The sequence below is a fragment of the Amphiura filiformis genome, chromosome 15 (assembly GCF_039555335.1).
Source record: "Amphiura filiformis chromosome 15, Afil_fr2py, whole genome shotgun sequence".
Taxonomy (NCBI): Eukaryota; Metazoa; Echinodermata; class Ophiuroidea; order Amphilepidida; family Amphiuridae; genus Amphiura; species Amphiura filiformis.
Window position 1 is genome coordinate 24,935,039 of NC_092642.1, and position 20,023 is coordinate 24,955,061.

General features: G+C 35.5%; 2 protein-coding genes across 4 annotated transcripts in view; one reads left to right on the forward strand and one right to left on the reverse strand.

Annotated features, from left to right (window-relative positions):
- LOC140171424 (semaphorin-2A-like) overlaps positions 1–5,888 on the reverse strand; it is a 34,775-nt gene extending 28,887 nt beyond the window's left edge. Inside the window, exons 1-5 of one of the 2 annotated variants that reach the window (XM_072194681.1) lie at positions 5,762–5,888; positions 4,728–4,912; positions 2,385–2,524; positions 1,081–1,143; positions 194–301 (exon numbers count right to left, since the gene is read on the reverse strand). In XM_072194681.1, the coding sequence (XP_072050782.1) occupies positions 194–301; positions 1,081–1,143; positions 2,385–2,524; positions 4,728–4,857 (441 nt within the window). In that variant the 5' untranslated portion in view covers positions 4,858–4,912; positions 5,762–5,888. The remainder of the gene's footprint in view (positions 1–193; positions 302–1,080; positions 1,144–2,384; positions 2,525–4,727; positions 4,913–5,761) is intronic. The other variant, XM_072194682.1, reaches the window with a different exon arrangement.
- A 4,356-nt stretch (positions 5,889–10,244) lies between these two features.
- Positions 10,245–20,023, forward strand: part of LOC140171427 (uncharacterized) — a 443,410-nt gene continuing 433,631 nt past the window's right edge. Inside the window, exons 1-6 of one of the 2 annotated variants that reach the window (XM_072194686.1) lie at positions 10,245–10,350; positions 11,886–12,809; positions 13,244–13,531; positions 13,899–14,000; positions 16,284–16,493; positions 16,920–17,882. In XM_072194686.1, coding sequence (XP_072050787.1) covers positions 11,912–12,809; positions 13,244–13,531; positions 13,899–14,000; positions 16,284–16,493; positions 16,920–17,212 — 1,791 coding nt within the window. In that variant the 5' untranslated portion in view covers positions 10,245–10,350; positions 11,886–11,911 and the 3' untranslated portion in view covers positions 17,213–17,882. Of the gene's footprint in view, positions 10,351–11,885; positions 12,810–13,243; positions 13,532–13,898; positions 14,001–16,283; positions 16,494–16,919; positions 17,883–20,023 lie in introns of those variants that run through there. The other variant, XM_072194687.1, reaches the window with a different exon arrangement.

Genomic DNA, 20,023 nt, shown 5'->3' on the forward strand with positions numbered 1-20,023 from the left:
TTATTACGATGCTATATTGCTTGACAACTATGTGTTTAGAGACACGTCAACAAAAGAAAATCAAATCACGACGAAATTCATTCAATATCCATTAATTTCGCCACATGTTCATTATATTCATTTAAATTAATTGCACTCAAAGATATGACCCGTCAAACAATGTTCTTTTTTTAGGTGTTTAGATATAACTTACATCACATTTCCAGCAAGTCGGATTTACTCCACTGGTGCCACAGTAGTACCAATCATTATTATATTCTTTGATGACATTTACATAGTTGAAGCATGTACCAGGCGGCACCTACATTGAATAAAACAGGAACACAAACTTATCAACACAAAATTTAAACTCACTCAAGAGGACAGTTCCCTCATTCCGATGGAGTGACATTGTGCATGTGGTGACATCGGCGTCACACAGATGAGAATCTTGCAGTGTACTTAGGTATATCGACCTAAATGATGGATAACTGTATTAACTGGATAACTGGATTAATTGCAGTCAGTGATTGACATTTCCGAACGCAGCAGAAAATCAGCGCAGGACACTTTCTTTCCTGAAGGCACCAATGTCAACAATGCCTAGAAAAGTACCGACATTGTCTGCCATTTTCTGGGATTCCTTTTCTCCGATAAAGGCACCAGATGAATTAACCTGCCTTTCACGCGCTACTAACCAATCTCGGGCTGGGGGAGGTTGATTGACAGGATCGTCAGACACAACCTACTTTCTTTATCTCTGTTTAATATCTATAGACGTAAGTAGAAAACTCACCACGGTTTATCTTGAAATAATTATATTAATGATAATAATAATGACATTCTAATTCGATATTATAATTCATTGTTGGACAGGGAGCATATGAACCCAAACTTTTTTTTTTTCATGTTGAAACAGTCGGCTTGGAAAGCAGTCAATTAAAAAAAACACAAATGTTTAGTCTAGGAACCCCATGTTTTAAAAATCGAGAATTACAGATAAGTCAAACTATTCCTTTTCTGAATTACTTGACTAAAGAATTGCAAGATCTATGGAAAATTAACATAAATGAGATGATTATATGAGATAATATGACCCACCGACGTCTGAGATGAGCATGGTATTCCCGCCGGTTCTACCAAGTCTAAGGTAGCTACTGTAACCTGTATACAACAAGAATGGCAACAAAAAGAATACGGTAATGATAAGTTTGAACCTATATTGATTGTATCATGTGCATTGTATGTGCAGCTGTTCATTAAAGTATGTTTATGTACTTAAATTTTTTATTTATTCATATTCATTTCAATATTGATTGATTTATATTAAGATCACATAAAAAATTAATTATTTATGGACTCAAAAAACAAACATGACAGACAATTAATTAGGTGATGGTCATGTTCTATACCAACCGGGAGATCATTTGGTTTTATTTGTAAAGAGTATCCCCTATGGAATTCTTCTCGTATGTATTTGATTCCCAAAGTAAAATGCCCAACCTGACGCAGACATGGGCATTATCAGGCACAGAATAACTGTTGTGGAATTCTTATCTTACACATTTAACTCCATGTTAAATGCCCGACCTGACGGAGACAGGAATGGCATCCGCGCTATTGTAAAGGCACATGATTTCTTGTGGAAATCTTATCATTAATATTTTTAATAATTTGATTCCATGGAGGAATGCCCAAAGCGTAGACGGCCTATAATAATCAGCGCTAATTGAAAGGCGCAAATATCTCTTATGGCATTCTTATCTTATGTATTTGATTCCATGGACAGTACGAGTATACGACAGCAACTTCGTGACCTCTTTTGTTCAACAAAGGTTTTTGCAAAGCAGTCAGTAAGCGAAACAGGATGTAGCTTCTGCAGACACCGAAGGGGGCTGGCATTTTCTTCGGAAGGGGTCACAAATATGTCGGTGACCGGAGTCAATTTTTTATGACCCCCTATCGCGGGCAAAAAATTTCACGACCCCCCTATCGCGGGTCGAAAAATTTTATGACCCCCCCTTCCAACTACACAGACTCAAGAAAAATTATTCATTGCCGGAACTAAGGCGCGGAGCGCGTCAAAACTTAAAAGTGAAGAAAGTGTGTGGAGCGCGGTAAAAATTTTATTGTAAGTGTAAAGAAGGCGCGCGGAGCGTGTAAAAATTGTGCATAGATTGTACGCACATTTCGACTGCGAAGTTAAAGAAAATTTTTAGTCACCAGCCCTTAATAATTCTATAACCCCCCTATTTTGGGTGTTAAAAAAATTATAACCCCCCTATTTTTGTTCTGAAAATTCTATGGCCCCCCAGTATTTTTGGGACCCCCCCCCCTTCCGAAGAAAATGCCAGCCCCCCCTAAATAATGAAGAGAATCTGCTGATAAATAATAAAGCTTCTTACCGGTGATGTGAGGGTAGATAACTCATAAGACATGACATTCCCCTTTTTACCAACAAGAAGTTTGCTGTTTGTTTCATCTATATGAAACACCTGCGCATACTCGACATCGACAGAGTTTATTGTTACTGCAGTTACTATGTCTGGAATGAAATGAAAAGAGGAGGATTTCATCGAGGGATCAAAAGAATTAAATATACAGTATCATATACCAAAAAGTAATTACCCCCCCCCCTTAATGAATGACCATTCATGATTGTATGCCAAATTTGGGATGTGCAAACAAAGCAGAATCATATCAATTTGTAAGCGTTCTTTTTAAAAGTCATAGTTCATTGAATTTACAACCGCATGACAAAATGGGCGAAAATAGTAACTTTTTGCACAAGATTTGCTATTTAAAAGGAATTGACCATTGCTCATTCTAGTGACTCTAGTATATGGACAATATAAGTGTGGTTTTTCATTCAATGACATATAATTTGAAAAAATATTGTAAGGAACACTTTGCGTTATCTGTTGATCTTATGGTGTTTTTTAGGGAAAAGTGATAGCTTTCGTTTGATATAAAAAAAATTCTGATTCGATGAAGGAACACTTTTAAAAGGTTTCGACAAAAATGCACTCAACCGTGTAGTGTAATCAAAGACTGTGGTGGAGACATTCACTGCTTGTTGTTCTCTGCTTGTAAAAGCTCTTGGATGAAAATGTGTGCTCAGGTGTATCGAGGTGGAAACTGTGCGCATGATGGTTTATAAAAGAATCGTTTTTGTATAGAAACCTTTCCATATGTTATTTTCGCGCATTATGACACCTCATTTGCAATAGTTCCAATGTTGATGTCGCAGCATAAATTTAAATGAAAGTATCACACGATTTGAAAGTTGCAGCAAAATCATATTGCCCTGTAGCCATGGAAGAAGGTGTTTTCGGCTTAAGACAGCAACTGATAGGACAACGACGACGCTCTACTAGAGGACGTTTCAAGGTGTATGGTCAATTATTTTTTCCAATGTCATTCAAAGGTAAGTTTGTTGGATTTTATGAAACCCGGTATGAGAGTGTTTTAAAATGTGACTTTTGTTTCACGCTTAGGTCTTAAGGGGCATTCAGTCTGCGAGGACAAAATTGCATAGCCTTGAATATCGAACCATGTCAGTCATCAAGTCTTTCATGTTATTAATCATATTAACAACAGTTACAAAATTATCAATAATCTTCAATAAGTACAAGAGTGGAACGACGAAGTATATACAGAAAGCAAAAGAATTATGGTATCAATTATGTTCACCCCTGCATATCTTAAACGCAGACAAATATGTGACGTGTCATGTCAAAGGAGACACTTTTGGGCAGGTTATCAATTTTGAGGTTTTTACATATTTTAAATATGAAGATATTTTGCTCCACAACAACGTTTTCCCCAATGAAATCGGACATTCCTAAGCAAAGATATTGAGATTGTAAGTTAAGGTATTATAAAATTGGAAATTGAGATATCGTCCTTTGAAAATATTATTGACAATGTTGGAAATAGGAATTACCTATACAAGATGCCTGTTATATTCCGGTTCTGAAACTATCAGACAATATTTTAAACATTGATAACATCACAAATTCGCAACAAACCCAAATTGTGAAAAAATCAACCCCGGGCAGATTTTTGGCTATTTCTACATTTACGATCCTGCCCAAAAGTTTCTGCTTTTGACATGACACGTCACATATGTCAACACTAAAACAAGCAGCCAAAAGCTGTACACTTCAGCTCTGATTTAAGACCTCATTTTGTTAAAATTGGTTGATAATTAATGAAACGATGATCTAAAACCGAAGTAACGAAAAAAATTGCACATTTGTGTTCTAATCACTGAAAGTATGACACCAGTTTTAACTGCTAATCAATGGAAGCACGACGCTAGTTCTCTTGTTCGAGAAACTTTGTATACAAATCAATAGGGCATGTGTTGGAGCGAACTACAACTTTTTAATTTGCATCTTGTTTGGGTTTCTGGATCGTCGTGTCTTTAATTCTGGAACGATTTCAACTAATAAGGTCTTAAATTCGAGCTACAAAATGCCCGGGACAAAATATAGCTATTGGCTACTTGTTCCAATTATCTGTCTTTGTTTAGGATATACAGTGGGGGGGGGGTGAACATAACTGGTACCTGAATTGTTTGGCTTGCTGTATATTGGTTGATAATTAAAGAAACGATGATCTAAAACCGAAGTAACGAAATCAAAAGTTACACATTTGTATAATACGCGTATGTAATACGTGTCGGACCCGGTATGTAATGGCTGTAACGGACCTGAAATGATAAGCATCAACTCTTGACTAACCTGATACTTGTGTTTCTGCATTGTAAAGAACTTTGGTGGGTACTCTTTCAAGTTGTGCATAACTGCTGCCTACTACTAGTAGTGCTACAACATTTATGAGTGCAAACTCCTTGAATCGGTGCGATATCATCCTTGTGGTGAATTTATTTGAAATCTTGCTACTTCAAATCATGCTTTTAATCTTTCTGGGAAAAGAAAGAAAGATTTTAAATTCTTTTGATTAGAAACATTCATTCTATTGAAAATATTTTATCATTATATCATTTTCATGTTGTGGTTTAATGGAAATAGGTTATTCTGGCGGCCATTTTGGATGCCATATTGAATCGAAAAGATGCGAATGAGACAAAATAGGCACTACTCTGTTGATTCGAACCATTAACATTTTTTCATCATTAGGTCATTTGTATGCACCTATAGTGTGTTTAATGGAAACTCCTATTTGTCGCCCATGGACGCCATCTATAATTTTACTTGATCCGAATTTCTTACGTTTTTGAAGGTCTTGGCGTATATCACATAAAATTGCAAAGTAAATATCTAAAAGAGCCGTGTATACCCCCAGTCTAGAGTTATACATTATACACAACACTTGGACATGTCTAAACATAACCATTATGCCAAAATATCAGAATGTTTGCAAAACATATCAACCAAATTCATTATTGGTACCAAATCCCAGTTCATAGTAAAGTGTTTTACAAAAAATACTCAGTATTATAAGGGCAAATCGACTGCTCATTGCCAGAAGTCGGTAAAGACAATAGCTGCCCTGTGAACATTGCGCAATTTATGCACAGTATATTATACTCATCAACACACGGCAACTACACATGGCAGCTATTGCGCTTACCCATTTTTGGCACTGAACAGTCGAAATGTATGACGAAAAATACGTACTATCTCAAATAGTCAATGTTAATGATCTCCTTCTTTTAAATTATGATTTTAATACGATATCAGTGCTGGACTACTAACTACTGAACAATAACTTCCTGATAAAATACAGACATATGTATAAACAAAACGCTTACCTTAAAGGCACGATACAATATTGAACTACTATTTTAACTAGTTGAATGAATAATATTGTGTATAACGTGAATATGGCGACTATTAAAATGTGTAACTTCCTTTTAGACAGATTCATACAACACAATAAAAAAAACAAGAAGAAGTTTGCTATGGTCTGCTGAATTTGAATAAGCTTGTTAAAGTGGTGACTTTTACTATGTTAAAGTTCATCGTCATGGTAGATGACTACGGTTATCGTGTGTAAATTACAGGGTATGGCATGCAATGTTTTATTATAGAAGTATTTATTATTGTTGTAGTAGTAGTAGTAGTAGTAGTAGTAGTAGTAGTAGTAGTAGTAGTAGTAGTAGTAGTAGTAGTAGTAGTAGTAGTAGTAGTAGTAGTAGTAGTAGTAGTAGTAGTAGTAGTAGTAGTAGTAGTAGTAGTAGTAGTAGTAGTAGTAGTAGTAGTAGTAGTAGTAGTAGTAGTTTAGTAGTAGTTGTACTAGTTGTAGTAGTAGTAGTAGTAGTAGTAGTAGTAGTAGTAGTAGTAGTAGTAGTAGTAGTAGTAGTAGTAGTAGTAGTAGTAGTAGTAGTAGTAGTAGTAGTAGTAGTAGTAGTAGTAGTAGTAGTAGTAGTAGTAGTAGTAGTAGTAGTAGTATCTTTTCTAATTTTACAAGCCACAATTTCAATATAGTATACAAAATAGTGGACAACCTTTACATCGCTCTGGATTTTATTATTTTAATATTTATATCGCGATTTTGAGTTTCATAGAACATGAATATTATAGTATCAATTTATATGCCCACAAATTAAAACACCTTATTTACACAAATTAAATTGAATCCATATTAAAAAACAAACAAACAAACAAACAAACAAAAATCTTAAACTGTCAGAAATGTGTCATTCATGTAATACAGTCATCATGGTCATGGAAAAAGTTTAGAATATTCTTTATTTTGGTATCAAATGCGAGGACACAAATTAGTATCTGTTGATGTATCTGACAAGTACTAGTATATATTTTTAAGCAGTATTAAATATTGATATCTTAAGGGGTACTACACCCTGCCCAATTTTGTGCCAATTTTTCCATTTCTCTCAAAAACTATAGCGCATTGATGACAAGTAAGATATGTATATTATAGGGGCAAGGACTACAACTACTGCACTGAAATTTTATTTCAGCACAGACAACAGTTGTGGAGTTACAATCAAAAGAGGAAAACCACTATTTGATCAATAAATCAATAACTACTTGCCTTGAGTTGCTGAATTTTCAGTGCAGTATGTCCCCAGTAAACACAAAAACGTTTTAAAAACGTTTTAAATAAGTTATATTTTGGCTTTTGGTTTAGGTAAAAACGTTTTAATAACATTAAAATGTCGGGTATTATAAAGGTCATGATAACGTTTTAAAACGTTTTGTATGGAAACACACTACAACAATATTTTTAAATGTTTTCACAAAATGTTATTGTAAACTATTTTTGCAAACATTTTTGCCAAATATTGTGTCAATACTTAAATAAAATTATGTTAAAATATTTGAACCCAGCAAACACAGAAATGTTCTTAAAATGTTGTTTTTTTCAAAACATTTTAATAACATTTAAATGTCGGGTTATATAAACTGACGGAGCCTTTATGTGCATACATAGATAGATAGATACATAGACAGATATATAGATACAACATTCCCCTATTTATAGTAAGATTACAATATATCTCTTTAAGGACGAAATATTGAAGTGAGTAAAATTCACTTGGTTTTGTCAAGCCAAATGGGAATATTAAGATTGTGTGGAGTTTACTACTATTTTCAAGGATATTAAGAGAAACAATATTCAATCTTATATTCTAATTTGCATATAGGTATTTGATATTTTCTGAGCTGCTCCATAAGCATGATAAGTAACCATTATCTTAGATTAGTCATTCCTTATTTGGGATTCACATAGCATACACAAGACAAGATAATTTTATTTTCCATAATTCATAATTTTATTATGTGTATGAAGATTTGTTCCTATTTGATTATACGTGGAGTTTTCTTCTAGAATACCCTGGAATACCAGTACCACTACCATTAATTATGTTGATGTGTAAAAATAAGTACATGTAGTTCTAAGGCCCTCCTGAATTTTCCGAGTTTCCACAGTTATACAGTATCATGGTCAATTATAGAGGGCAACATTACACACATTTTTTCAGGCAGTAAGTGAATGGTGCGTTTACAAAGAATACTATGTGATTGAATGGGAGAGCTGATAATAGGTTTTGTATATATTTTCAAAATTATTATCTCACATACTATTTTGGAAGGGTTGAAAATAGTTTTTAAAAACCTGACCCGAAGAACAATATATATTGGGGCAGTAAATTATAGTGTAAAAGACATGAAGAACAATTCACCGGGCAGTAGATTATATAGTTACAACAGTCAGCCTGCAAACTTCAATGTTGCAACAAATGTGTGTTGGAGAGATAGTTTATGCCAAAATGGTGTTTCATCTATTTAAAGAAGCAACAAAGGTAGACTCTTCACCAGAAAGCTGTGTTGTGTTTGCTGGTAACATTTGTGAAATCTGACAAATGTAGCAGAAATTATTTCATCAACTCTCATAATATAGCAGTATACAACTGCTTCATTTATATAGACTAATAACAGCAGTAGGTAGATTTTTCATGAACACTGACATCGGAAATAGCTACTTCATCAACACATCGATACCAGCAGTATATGACTGCTTCATCAACACTTATATATCAGAAGTAGAGAGTTCATCAATTCGAATATTGGCAATTTATATAGCTACTTCATCAACACTGATATCAGCAGTAGATATAGCTACTTCATCGACATTGGTATCAGCAGTAGATATAGCTACTTCATCAACGCTAATATCAGAAAAACGCTAATACCCAGCAAACACACACAAAAATGTTCTTAAAACGTTTATTCTAAACGTTTTTAAAATAACTTTTAAATGGCGGGTTATATATAGGTCTTGGAAACGTTTTAAAAACGTTATTGTAAAGAATGTTGGCAAACATTTGTGCGCAACATTTCTTTCAATACATAAATGACATTCTGTTTAGATTTCACAAATGTTTTTTGAGTGCCAAACATGATATACCCTTTATATAACCCGACATTTAAACGTTTTCTTTAAAACGTTTTGTGTTTTGTAGTTATCAACACTGATAACAGCAGCATATTGTGCTTCATCAACACTAATGTCAGATTAGGCCTTTAAGTGTTCGAACAATTTTTTCTGAGATTGTAGCCTTGTTGTGTTGAGGAAGATGAAGTAGAAGAAACCTTAGGATAACATTCACCGGAATATTACCTTAAGAGGAACTACACCCCTGCCCAATTTTGTGCCTAATTTTGCATTTTTCTCACAAATTATAGCACATTGGTGACAAGTAAGATATGTATATTATAGGGGCAAGGACTACAACTACTGCACTGGAAATTTAATTTCAGCACAGACAGCAGTTGTGGAGTTACAGTCAAAAATGAGGGAAAACCAATATTTGATCAATAAATCAATAACTACTTGCTTTGAGTTGCTGAATTTTCAGTGCAGTAGTTGTAGTTCTTGCCCCTATAATATACATATCTTACCTGTCACCAATGCGCTATAATTTTTGAGAAAAATGCAAAAATAGGCACAAAATTGGTCTGAGGTGTAGTACCCCCTTAAGGATTCGGAAATCAACAATTGCACAGTATTTTGTGGGATCTGAGAGCACATCAGACATATCGAATTACATTGTAATACGAAGAATGCCCTGATAATATCAAATAATTTTTTTTTTTAATTCGCGATATAATACACATTTCATGCCAAATTATTTGATATTTTTTATATTTTTCAGATTTAACAGTCCCCGAAGTAAACTTAATAAATCTAATGATATGTACTTAAAGTGTATGTAGCTGGGATGAAAAGCCGACCATCAATTAAAAATGTTGACCTTTCACATTGAAGATATACATTTTTTTCCCCAAAAGACCTACTTTTTTGGTGCTTTGGGGGAAAATCTATAGCTTCAGTACGAAAGGAAAAAATCCATTATAATGGACGGCTTTTCATCCCAGCTACATACAGTACATGTCATTAGATTTATACAATTTATACAATTTACTTCGAGGACTGTTAAATTTCACAAATATCAATTTTGAATCATTTGCCATAAAATGTGTATTATATTGCTAATTTCAAAAAAAGTCTTGATGTTCTCTCAGGTCCCACAAAAATGCGTGAAAAAGTCGCTATTTGAGCCCTTAATGTTATGCATGTAGTTATTCGTAGCATATGGCCTACATGATGTACTATTGATACTTGTAGGCCAATGGTTCATGGTTTGTTTAATTTATTATAAATATTGCAGGAAGCGCATTTCCGGGTTAGGTTTCCCAATGAGCTTTTAGGTATATAAGGGAATTGTAATGAAAGCTTGGATACCAAAACCTATATCCTACATAGACGACTCTGGTAGTGTGTGTGCCACATTAGCTTCCTCATAAACGGGTACTTTTAAGTTTCAGGATATGCCAAACTAACCATACAATTGAACTTTGATAAGCCGAGGTAAGTTTTTGATTTTAAACATTTGCAAGATGGTATTTTAGAAGGGGATATGAAGATAAAGATAAAATGAGAGAAAGTAAGAGAGAACACATGAACAGAAACCAACTTGCTTGTGCAACATTAACGTATTTGCATGTAGTACGCCATAAACTAAAGTCATGAAACTGCAATTAAGAAAGTTAACCTTGGAAAAGGGAAAAATGATTTAAAGGCACTATCAGTGATCCAAGAGAAAATGCACAAATATTTATTTTCTTACGAATAGCTTGAAAGTGAAGGATAAGTCTATAAAAATGTATTTAAAAAAAGGTGTTTCTACATAGAAGAAAACAACACCAAGTGCGGACGTTGTTGAAAATGTATTTTTGCACTATTTGTGATCAGGCCCGTAACCAGGATTTATTTGGGGGCTGATTTTGAAAACGTGGACCTTTTTTTTTTCAAAATTTCGACCTTTTTGGATTAGGGGTGGATTTTGAAGAAACAAAAAACAATTTTATTCGCTTGCTACGCTCGCATATGGGACTTTTTGGGTCAAAAAAAGGGACTTTGGGGGCATTTTTGGGATCCCCCAGCCCCACACCCCCCCCCCCCCCTGGTTACGTGCCAGTGCCTGTTTGTGATATATTGACTCTGTCCAGCAAGCATGTGACGTGACTGTGGTTCCTGTATGTCAACTGTAAAAATGACAATATCTCCCATCTAACATCTGGTTGGAGGGGACACACACTGTGGTTCCTGTGTGCCCACTCTAGCATGATAATTTTTCATGTTTGTGTCTCCGATTAATTCTGCACCCCAAAATCTAATAACGAGATGATTTTAACGTCCTCTTTTTAGGTTCTAGTTTAATAGATATTCATGAAAAAAGCTGATTCGGACATAGAATTTGCGAGTTGCGCATACTTACGTGTATTACAGCCCCCATTGGCTACTGTGTTGTAAAGGGGCTGTCGACAGCCACAAAATGCAATCTGAACAATATCTTTGACAGATGACAAAATCTGCAATAAAGCGTATGCACATGATGTAGTCTCAGATTTCTGATGGTATCAAAATCTCAACGTTTTGGAGTAAGATGGGGGAACTTGAGGCTGTGCATCACGAAATATTGCCTCTAACTTCCAAAACATTATTAATTTTGTTAAATAGTTACACTAGGGCGGAAGATAGGTCAAACTATACTTTTTCTGAATCCTAATAATGAGAGAAATACAATTAGATGATTTTTTTTATCCATATTCCCTAATTTTTAAATTTGAGGCCTGTATTAGTGGCCATTTTGGAAATATGCAAATTAACATTGTCCCTGTGCTCTTTTTTGCCCTTTTTTATATGTTGTTCGGGATTGTGTTAAGAGTCACTAGCAAGCAAAAACATTGGTGTTCCATTTTTGTCTAGGTGCGCCCATTTTGGTACTTAAATTGACTCGTGTATTATTGTAGGTTCACCGCTGAAGATATTGATTGCATACAGCATTTAACAAAAAAAAGTATGTTACTTGAATAACATGTGGGTCACTGTTTAAATTACAGATATACCAGGACAACTGTCACTAAAAATGGCAACATTTGAGGAAGTCAAACCAGTATTGGATGAGGCACTTCAGTATCTCAAAACATGTAGTGATTTTTCTACACCGCAAGCAACTAAAGCTCTGCAGGCAATTGAATGGTTAAAATACGAGGGTGTGTCATATTTGGTGACTCAAAGTTTTGGTCAGCTGTTTGGTAGAATATTGGGTGGACTGAGTGGTTTCTTGGAGAGAGAGAAATGGGCAGAGGATGGATTTGCAAATTTGGAACTTGTGTTGGGTGCTTGTATATCCTTAACTGATAACTCCCCTGAGCTTGGTGCCAAGTTAGGAACGTATGGAAGCATTCCCTTACTATTCTCAGCCCTACAGAAACTTGAAACATACTTTGAACAAAACGAAGAATTTAGAATTATAAAACTGTTGACAATATCTATCTTCGGTATTCTTCACAACTCAATACGGTTGAACTGCAATAGCAACTGCAAAATTTATCGTGATGCACAGGCAGTTGGCATCTGTAAGAAATACCTGAAGTCACAAAATGCGCTAATCAGTACTTTTTCTCTGATGATCTTGGCATATGTCGTCGATGAATCGGAAAGTGGTATCCTTGCAACGTCAGATGGGGGAGTGGCTATTCTTGTGCAGTGGCTGCAGGAAGCAATCAATTCCGACAGTCATAATGCAGCTTTTAACTGGATAACTGGCGATGCAAGTGAGCTTCTTGATTGTTTGAATCACCTAGCAATAAATGACAGCAACAAACTTGAGATTGAGAAACAAGGTGGTATTCCTGCCATAGTACGTATGTTAGAAGATGATTTTAATGAAGGGGAACAGTGTGTCGCTGCTGAAGCTGTGTGGAATCTGGCATTTGTGAAGTCGATCAGGACATCACCACAACTTCAAGAGGCAGTTCCATGTAAGTATTATGATCTATTTGTAAGATGTTTAAGCAATTTTCATATTTGCAAAGAATGTAGACAATTTTATGCTTATAACCGTATCATTCCCAGAGGGATTGTATTTTTTTAACTTAGACCTCTGAGTTTTCTCCAAAATCATGTAAAATTAACACATTTGCAGCATAATTGAGTCATTATTTTTATTCAGCCAAAAACCCGCTAGCCCCCTGGGGTTGTAAGTTGAACAAAATGGACAATTTTGCTGCACAGGAGTCTCATGTTGTTCCGCCTTTGCATTCAATAGGAAGACCACCCGCTATGTAGAAGTCACTTCGAGACCTACTGCCTAAGCTGTTATGGCAGCGATGAGGTGGTCACGTGCGTATTTATAAAAGCGCATGTATAAATATACCCAAAGTACACTGATTATCAAATATGTTTTACTTGTTAGTGTTGGATATACTGAGGAAATCTACTAACAGAAATCTCCGAAAGATCAGTGGCATTGCCTATTGGGAAATTAACGACAACCGACATGAAGACTTGCCTACAAGAGAAAGCACTCCTCTAGACGCTTCGCCATCATACGAAGAATCCATGAAGGAACCAAAGAGAGCTGCAGCAAACACCGTCAAAGTTATGATCAGTTACCAGTGGGATTTCAAACACATTGCTTCAGAGATCAGAGATGACTTGGTCAACAACGGCTACAGAGTATGGATGGATGTCACTCATATGCGTAAGATGTTTTACTTTTATTAATTGGTATTGATACAATGAAAAAAATAAATTATAGGCAGGTCAGCAGCATTCAGAGCTATCAACCATTCAGTGGACTGCAGGCAATCCTTTTGAAGGGCTCTTGTAATAAACGACTCTTTTCAGAGCCACCATTTCTGAAGGAAGAATAATAATGAAGTAAAATAATGCACTATTTATCAAGAAGTTAGATTTAAGGAAAATCAATTCTAAATTGTCCGAATTTTACTGCAGGAAAATGAAAAAAATATTAAATGGTTGCTATAGCTCAACATTTGACCAATTTACACATAATCATTTAGTAACATAGTACATTTTGTGCGTGTATTTGAATATTTTACTACCAGGAGATGATATGCTAATCTCGATGGCAGAAGCTGTAGAGAAGTCAGAGATAATTCTCATGTTCTTGTCAGAGAGTTACAAGAACAGTCAAAGCTGTAGAACAGGTAATTGGCTTGCGTGATTATGGGTCGGTTCCAGTTGTGATGAGTCGTAACTCATTTACTTAGTACATGGTCACGATACTCAAGGCAATCAAACTATTTTTTTCTCTGGACTCTGGACTAATTGCAAGATTTTTTTAACTACAAAGCATTTCTATGAGGTCCTAAGAACACCATACGGAACATGCTTAAAGTCCTAAAAATCCCCGTAAGAGGAGGGCCTTAATTTGCATAAAACCAAAATGTCTGATTATAACATAAAAACCTAACACTTCCGCTATATGAAATTTCAAGATATAACAGTAATGGATATAAAATTTCAAATTTTCGTTCGTCGGATGTTTGACGAAGTGACCAGCTCTAATGACGTCACTATGTAAACAACGTAGCGGTATAAATAATTAATTAGTTAATACGAAATATGGAGATATCCAAAAGTATGCTAATTAGAAGTTCAAATAATCAGAATACGATAATGGAATATGAGTGGACACTACGAATGAGCCGTAAACTCGGCAAATTGTATGCTGAGATACAGTGCAAAATATGTGTGAAAGTCGTATTCATAGGTGTCTCAATTAGGCGCGACATGTTTCTCATTTGATAGCGTTTAACCCAATCAATAATCCTATAGACTTCTCCGTAGTCCACTTGCCCATTTTGCATACTCTGGCTATTACATTTAAGCATAAAACTCTGATTTATATTGATTTGTGTGCAACTGATAGATTTTTACATCTGTATCTGATCTTTTCAGTCACCGCACTCCCTCTGTTTGTTAGCTTCCCAAGTGGACTACTGACTTTGCCTTGCGGTTAAGATTTTTAACACGGGACTCTATGGAGAGTTAGGCCAATTTCTGGCCTAACTAAAATTGGCCATGATGTAATGCATCTTTAAATGGATCTGCCTTGTGATTGGTCGCCCATATCTCGCTATGGTTTAAATCTTCCGGGCCCGCGCCATTACCATTAACTACACCGTACACAACTATCTGTGGTATTTGCGGCGCTTTTGTGTTGACGCGAAAGTTAATCTCTCATCAAACATCTAGCGCGTCTTGTACTATACCATGCTTAGTACTTGTGGTTAATGGACTGATAAACAAGTATGCTTGACAGTGTGTTTTTAGAGAGCAAAGTCCCGGGCAAAGTTCTGCTTAAAATTCAAACTATTCCATAGTCGGATTTTCGTGGTTCGCTATCAATAAACTGGTAGATTCCAAAATCAGAATTGTTCAGTATTAAAATGAGCCATTATAATTATGCAAGATAATGTTGCATTCAATTACTTTTATTGTCACTAATCATCTGATATTCTTAATTCTTTATGACCATTTTACTATTGAATACTTTAATTTTAATAAACATCAGTATAATTTTGAGTTCAACGAAATGGGTTCATCATGACTAATAATAACATATATTTTTAATAAAATTCGAATATGGCATAGTCTAATAATCCTATTGCTGTAGAAGATAATAATCTTCTACATATAGAATCATTAAATAGCTCTAGTCTTTGTATTCTTTGGCTAAATCCTGTTCAAGTGGTGGGTTACAATTGCATTGTAGTTTGTCTAGGTATGTATAAACAATAAACAATGAGAGGACATTCTGTTGACTTGGGGAGGATTTGAAATGACCGCCAATTATGACTTTATTACCAGCAATATGGAAAAAGAGACACATGTAAAAACGAAAAAAGGGTACCATTTTGTTGAAGGACCAGAGTTCAACAAACCATAACCCCGCTTCTTGATATCGTTTGAAGTCAAATGATATACTATTTTAAAGCTTATGATGTATATTTTCGACCGGGGGCCGAGTTTACGGCTGATTCGTCGTGTCCAGTCACATATATTTATGTAAATGAGTTGAAGGAGTTACGTGAACATGTACAGTATATCTAGGAGATACTAATTCCAAGATCTTTGGGAGATACTGAACTTCACATCACACAAGAGTTATGATGGCTAGACTTTCAAGACTGATTTCAATACAATTTTAGCCTGTTTAGGGGGTAAGGGGTATCAAGGGGTCATAAACCTTTTTGTTGCCGAAATAGGGTAGTCGCAATCTTTTTGACGCCGACTTTTTGGTAAATTTGGGACCCCCCTTCCGAAGAAAATGACAGCCTCCTTACTTGAAGAATGTTTTTTGTTGTTGTTGTTTTTTTAGTTTTTTTTTTAAGTTTTTTAGGTTTTTACTTATTGATTTGTCACTTATGTGACAATACTGTAAATGAAAGTAGATTGTAAATGGTACACTCCTGTTTCATTTGTAGAAGCAGAATATGCTTACAAACTGCAAAAGAAGGTCATTCCACTCCTTGTACAAGAAGACTATAAACCAGACGGATGGCTGGGTATTCTACAAGGAATGAAGCTCTACTACAAGTTCTTTTCTGATGATCTGACACAAACAGAAATGCCCTTACTCTTGACAGCTTTGGAGGAATTGGCACAAAAAGGAAAAGCACATGATGAGCATGATGGTAAGAATGATGAAAAGTTTTTTACTTTGTAATTTATGCTTATCAGTGGCGGCGCTACGGGGGCAAGGAATATTTTTCTTGCCCTCCCCCACTTTTGAGGCAAAAACCCCAAAATCACGTCAATTTCCACTTTTTGCGGCAATTTTGCGCAAAATTTGTAAAATTTTGCCCCCCCTCTGAAATTCACCTTGCCCCCCCCCAATGCCCCCCGAAAAAAATTCCTGGCGCCGCCACTGATGGTTATACTATCGTTTGATATTATACGAGTATGTCATGTACATCTCAAAGTTTTGTTGCTATAATAGATATCAGTATCAGTTAACCTCTCCTCCATGAGTCCTGCCATAGCAGATATCGCAGTGAATATCCTCTCAGATGTCAGATTTACTATTACCTATTTTCGTTATTGAATTCTTGTTATTCTAGGCCCAATTACAGCCACACAATCAACAGGAATACATGCTTCACCCCCACCAAGCTCCAAGTCGTCTGTTCGCAACTGGACTGAAAACGACGTCCAGGATTGGCTGAAGAAGAAGAAACTAGGGGACCTTTGTGATACACTGGATGATTTGGAAGGTAGCCATCTTGAAAAAATGTACGAAAAATACTGTAGAGATCCAACTAAATTTGAAGACGAGTTGAGGTCGGATTACCAGATGAGTGGCAAGCTGTGCCTTAAGTTCACAGTTGCCCTAGAAAAAGTATTTAAGAACTGAATTAGCTATTCCTTCTGATAAATGGTACTCATCACATTCCAAAGGTTACAAACCTATATAGGGGCTATTGGTAGGATGTAAATATTTTGCAAGTGACAATGAAATATAATAACATTTTAAAACGTATCGTACGTTCTTTAAAGCCATATTATAACATTTGCTGAGGACGCCCTCAATATTTTTCACAATTCTGTTGTTTTATACGATTATATTGTACTTTATCAAACCAACATACCCTGCAAAAATCATGCGTTTTGAATAAAACGCAGTAACCGTCGTTTTATTATGACGATGGAAATATTAGTCCAACGCATACGCGATGTTCATAACACAGTACGTACATGGCGTGCGGAATGGTGATCTACACAACAAAGTCGTCCTGTAACCGACGGAGTGATACGGCGACATCGGCGCTGGTAGTAAATTCCAATTTTCTTTGCTTTGCCTTAGTAGTTCGGTTCAAAATTAAAGCAATAATGTGTGATTTGCATAATGATTTGCTGATCCCCTTTTAATTTGGAGCCAAACAAATGAGGTATCGAAGAAAATTGCAATTTCATTCCAGCGCCTACAATGTGCTATTCCAGAAATTAAAGGCACCCCCCCCCCCTAAAGAAGACATGGGATTCCCAAAAAATTTCCACAATTTTTTGCTCTGGGAATCCCCCCCCCCCCCCCCCCCCTCCCCATGGTCATTACTTTCACAACCCTAAAGAAGACATGGGAATTCCCAAGAAAAAGACACCTTCTTATTTTAGGCTTGGGAATTCCCAAAAATGTTGGCAAAAACTTGCCTGTCTTCTTTAGGGACACTTTGAATTTCCAATTTTTTAATAATTTTGTTGTCAAAATGGCAATTTCTATTTTTTTTATTTGAATAAAATTTTTGTCTGGAAATTCCCAAAAAATTATGGTACAAACCTACGTGTATTCTTTAGGGGGTGCCATTAATTTCTGGAATAGCCCATTAACATGATTAGACTGCCAACACCATTTTAAGATTGGCATTTTAAGGGTCTTTTTCTGTATTTTCAGACAAGATTTGTGATCAATTCTATTAGTGTATTTCTTCTATTGTTGAAGACGTCTAAAATGAGTACAAGACACCATTGCTAAGACATGAACTTCCCGAAACCTCTTCTTGGATACTAGTCATTCAAAACACAATGGAGTTTGACACACTGGGTCTCGTCTTCTTAATATTGAGAAATATTGGTCTGCATATCCCTTTAGACCAACCCTAGACTATGAAATAGTCGATTTTTGATAAATAAAAATATGCTATATAATCATTATGAACGCATTCAGTTGAACTCGATATTATACTGATATTATTTTATTACATCAAATACTAGTATGAAAAAGTTTATAATTATATTAACAGTAAAGTATATACGTAGGCTTATTAAATGCTTCATATTATAATGGCACTTCAATACTGAACAGTTCTATTTTTGGAATCTACCCGTTTAATAATCGCGAAAGCCCGATCTAAAAATCACTTGGGAAGCCAACTGTTGATGCCATTTACCTAAATCAAAGTTTGTTTAAGTGTTGTGTATGAGCGCCCTTGAAGTATAAATTAAAGCTAAAAATAGCCTGCAGCCCAGCATGTAATTTGGTGCCGAATTTGGCACTGGACTGCCATGTTGAAAATTTGATAGTAAAGTTGTTGATGCTCTCGGAAAGAAACCAATCTTTTACCTGATTCAACATAATAAAAGACTTCGATGTGTAGAAGAAACCAAGTGCAGATACTAGTAGTAATAAATAAGACAAGTTTCATCTTATAAGTGTATCCTTTTGTGCACTGATTTGTCATTTGAAGTCAAGTATTTGGTTGTTGGATGTGAGTCAAAAGAGTACCAAGCGTCAGCATAATTAATCAGGGGATCATCCAAGTTTGCTCCTACACCAACAAACAGAGGGAGTACGGTGACTAAAAAGATCAGATGTGAACATCTATCAATTGTGCACAAATCAATTAATTAAGAGTAAGCACAATGGGCAAGTGGACTACGGAGAAGTCTAGACCAACCCTCCAGGCTTAACTTCTTAAATTTGCTTTTTTAAGAAATCGGACAACTTTGTTTGCCCAGTATTGTTTGTGGGACTTGAGAGCTCATCAGACATATCGAATTGTATTTTGAGTACGAGGCATGTCCTGATGATATCAAATAATTCTAATTTTTTGGGAAAGTATTAAAAGTTGATATTTTTATATATAATAGTCCTCGAAGTAGTCCTTTATAAATCTAATGATAATTATGCAGTTAAAATCTATGTAGCTGGAATGTAAAACAGACCATCAATTGAAAATTTCGACCTTTCGTACTGAAGATATACATAAAGATTCCCAAAAGACCTAAAATCTGTATGTCTTTTGGGGGGATGTATATCTTAAATACGAAAGGTCAAATGGACGGCTTTCCTCCCAGCTGCATACATTTTAAGTACATATCATTAGATCGATAGAGTTCACATCGAGGACTGTTTAATGACAAAAATATCAATTTTGAATAATTTGCCATAATATTTGAATCTGAATTTGTATTATATCGCGAATTTCACAAAAATCTAAATTATTTGACATCAGAATGACATTCTTCGTATTCAGAATGTAATTCGATATGTCTGATGTGCTCTCTTGTCCCACAAAAATACTGTACAAATATTGCTACCCGATCCCTTAACTAACAAAAATATGTGGCATGATGCATAATAGGCGCGATATTAGAATGCCTGATTTGATGTATGGAATCTTCCAGATCATACCTTGTCCTGACCACAGATCCTGCCCTGACTCTGCTT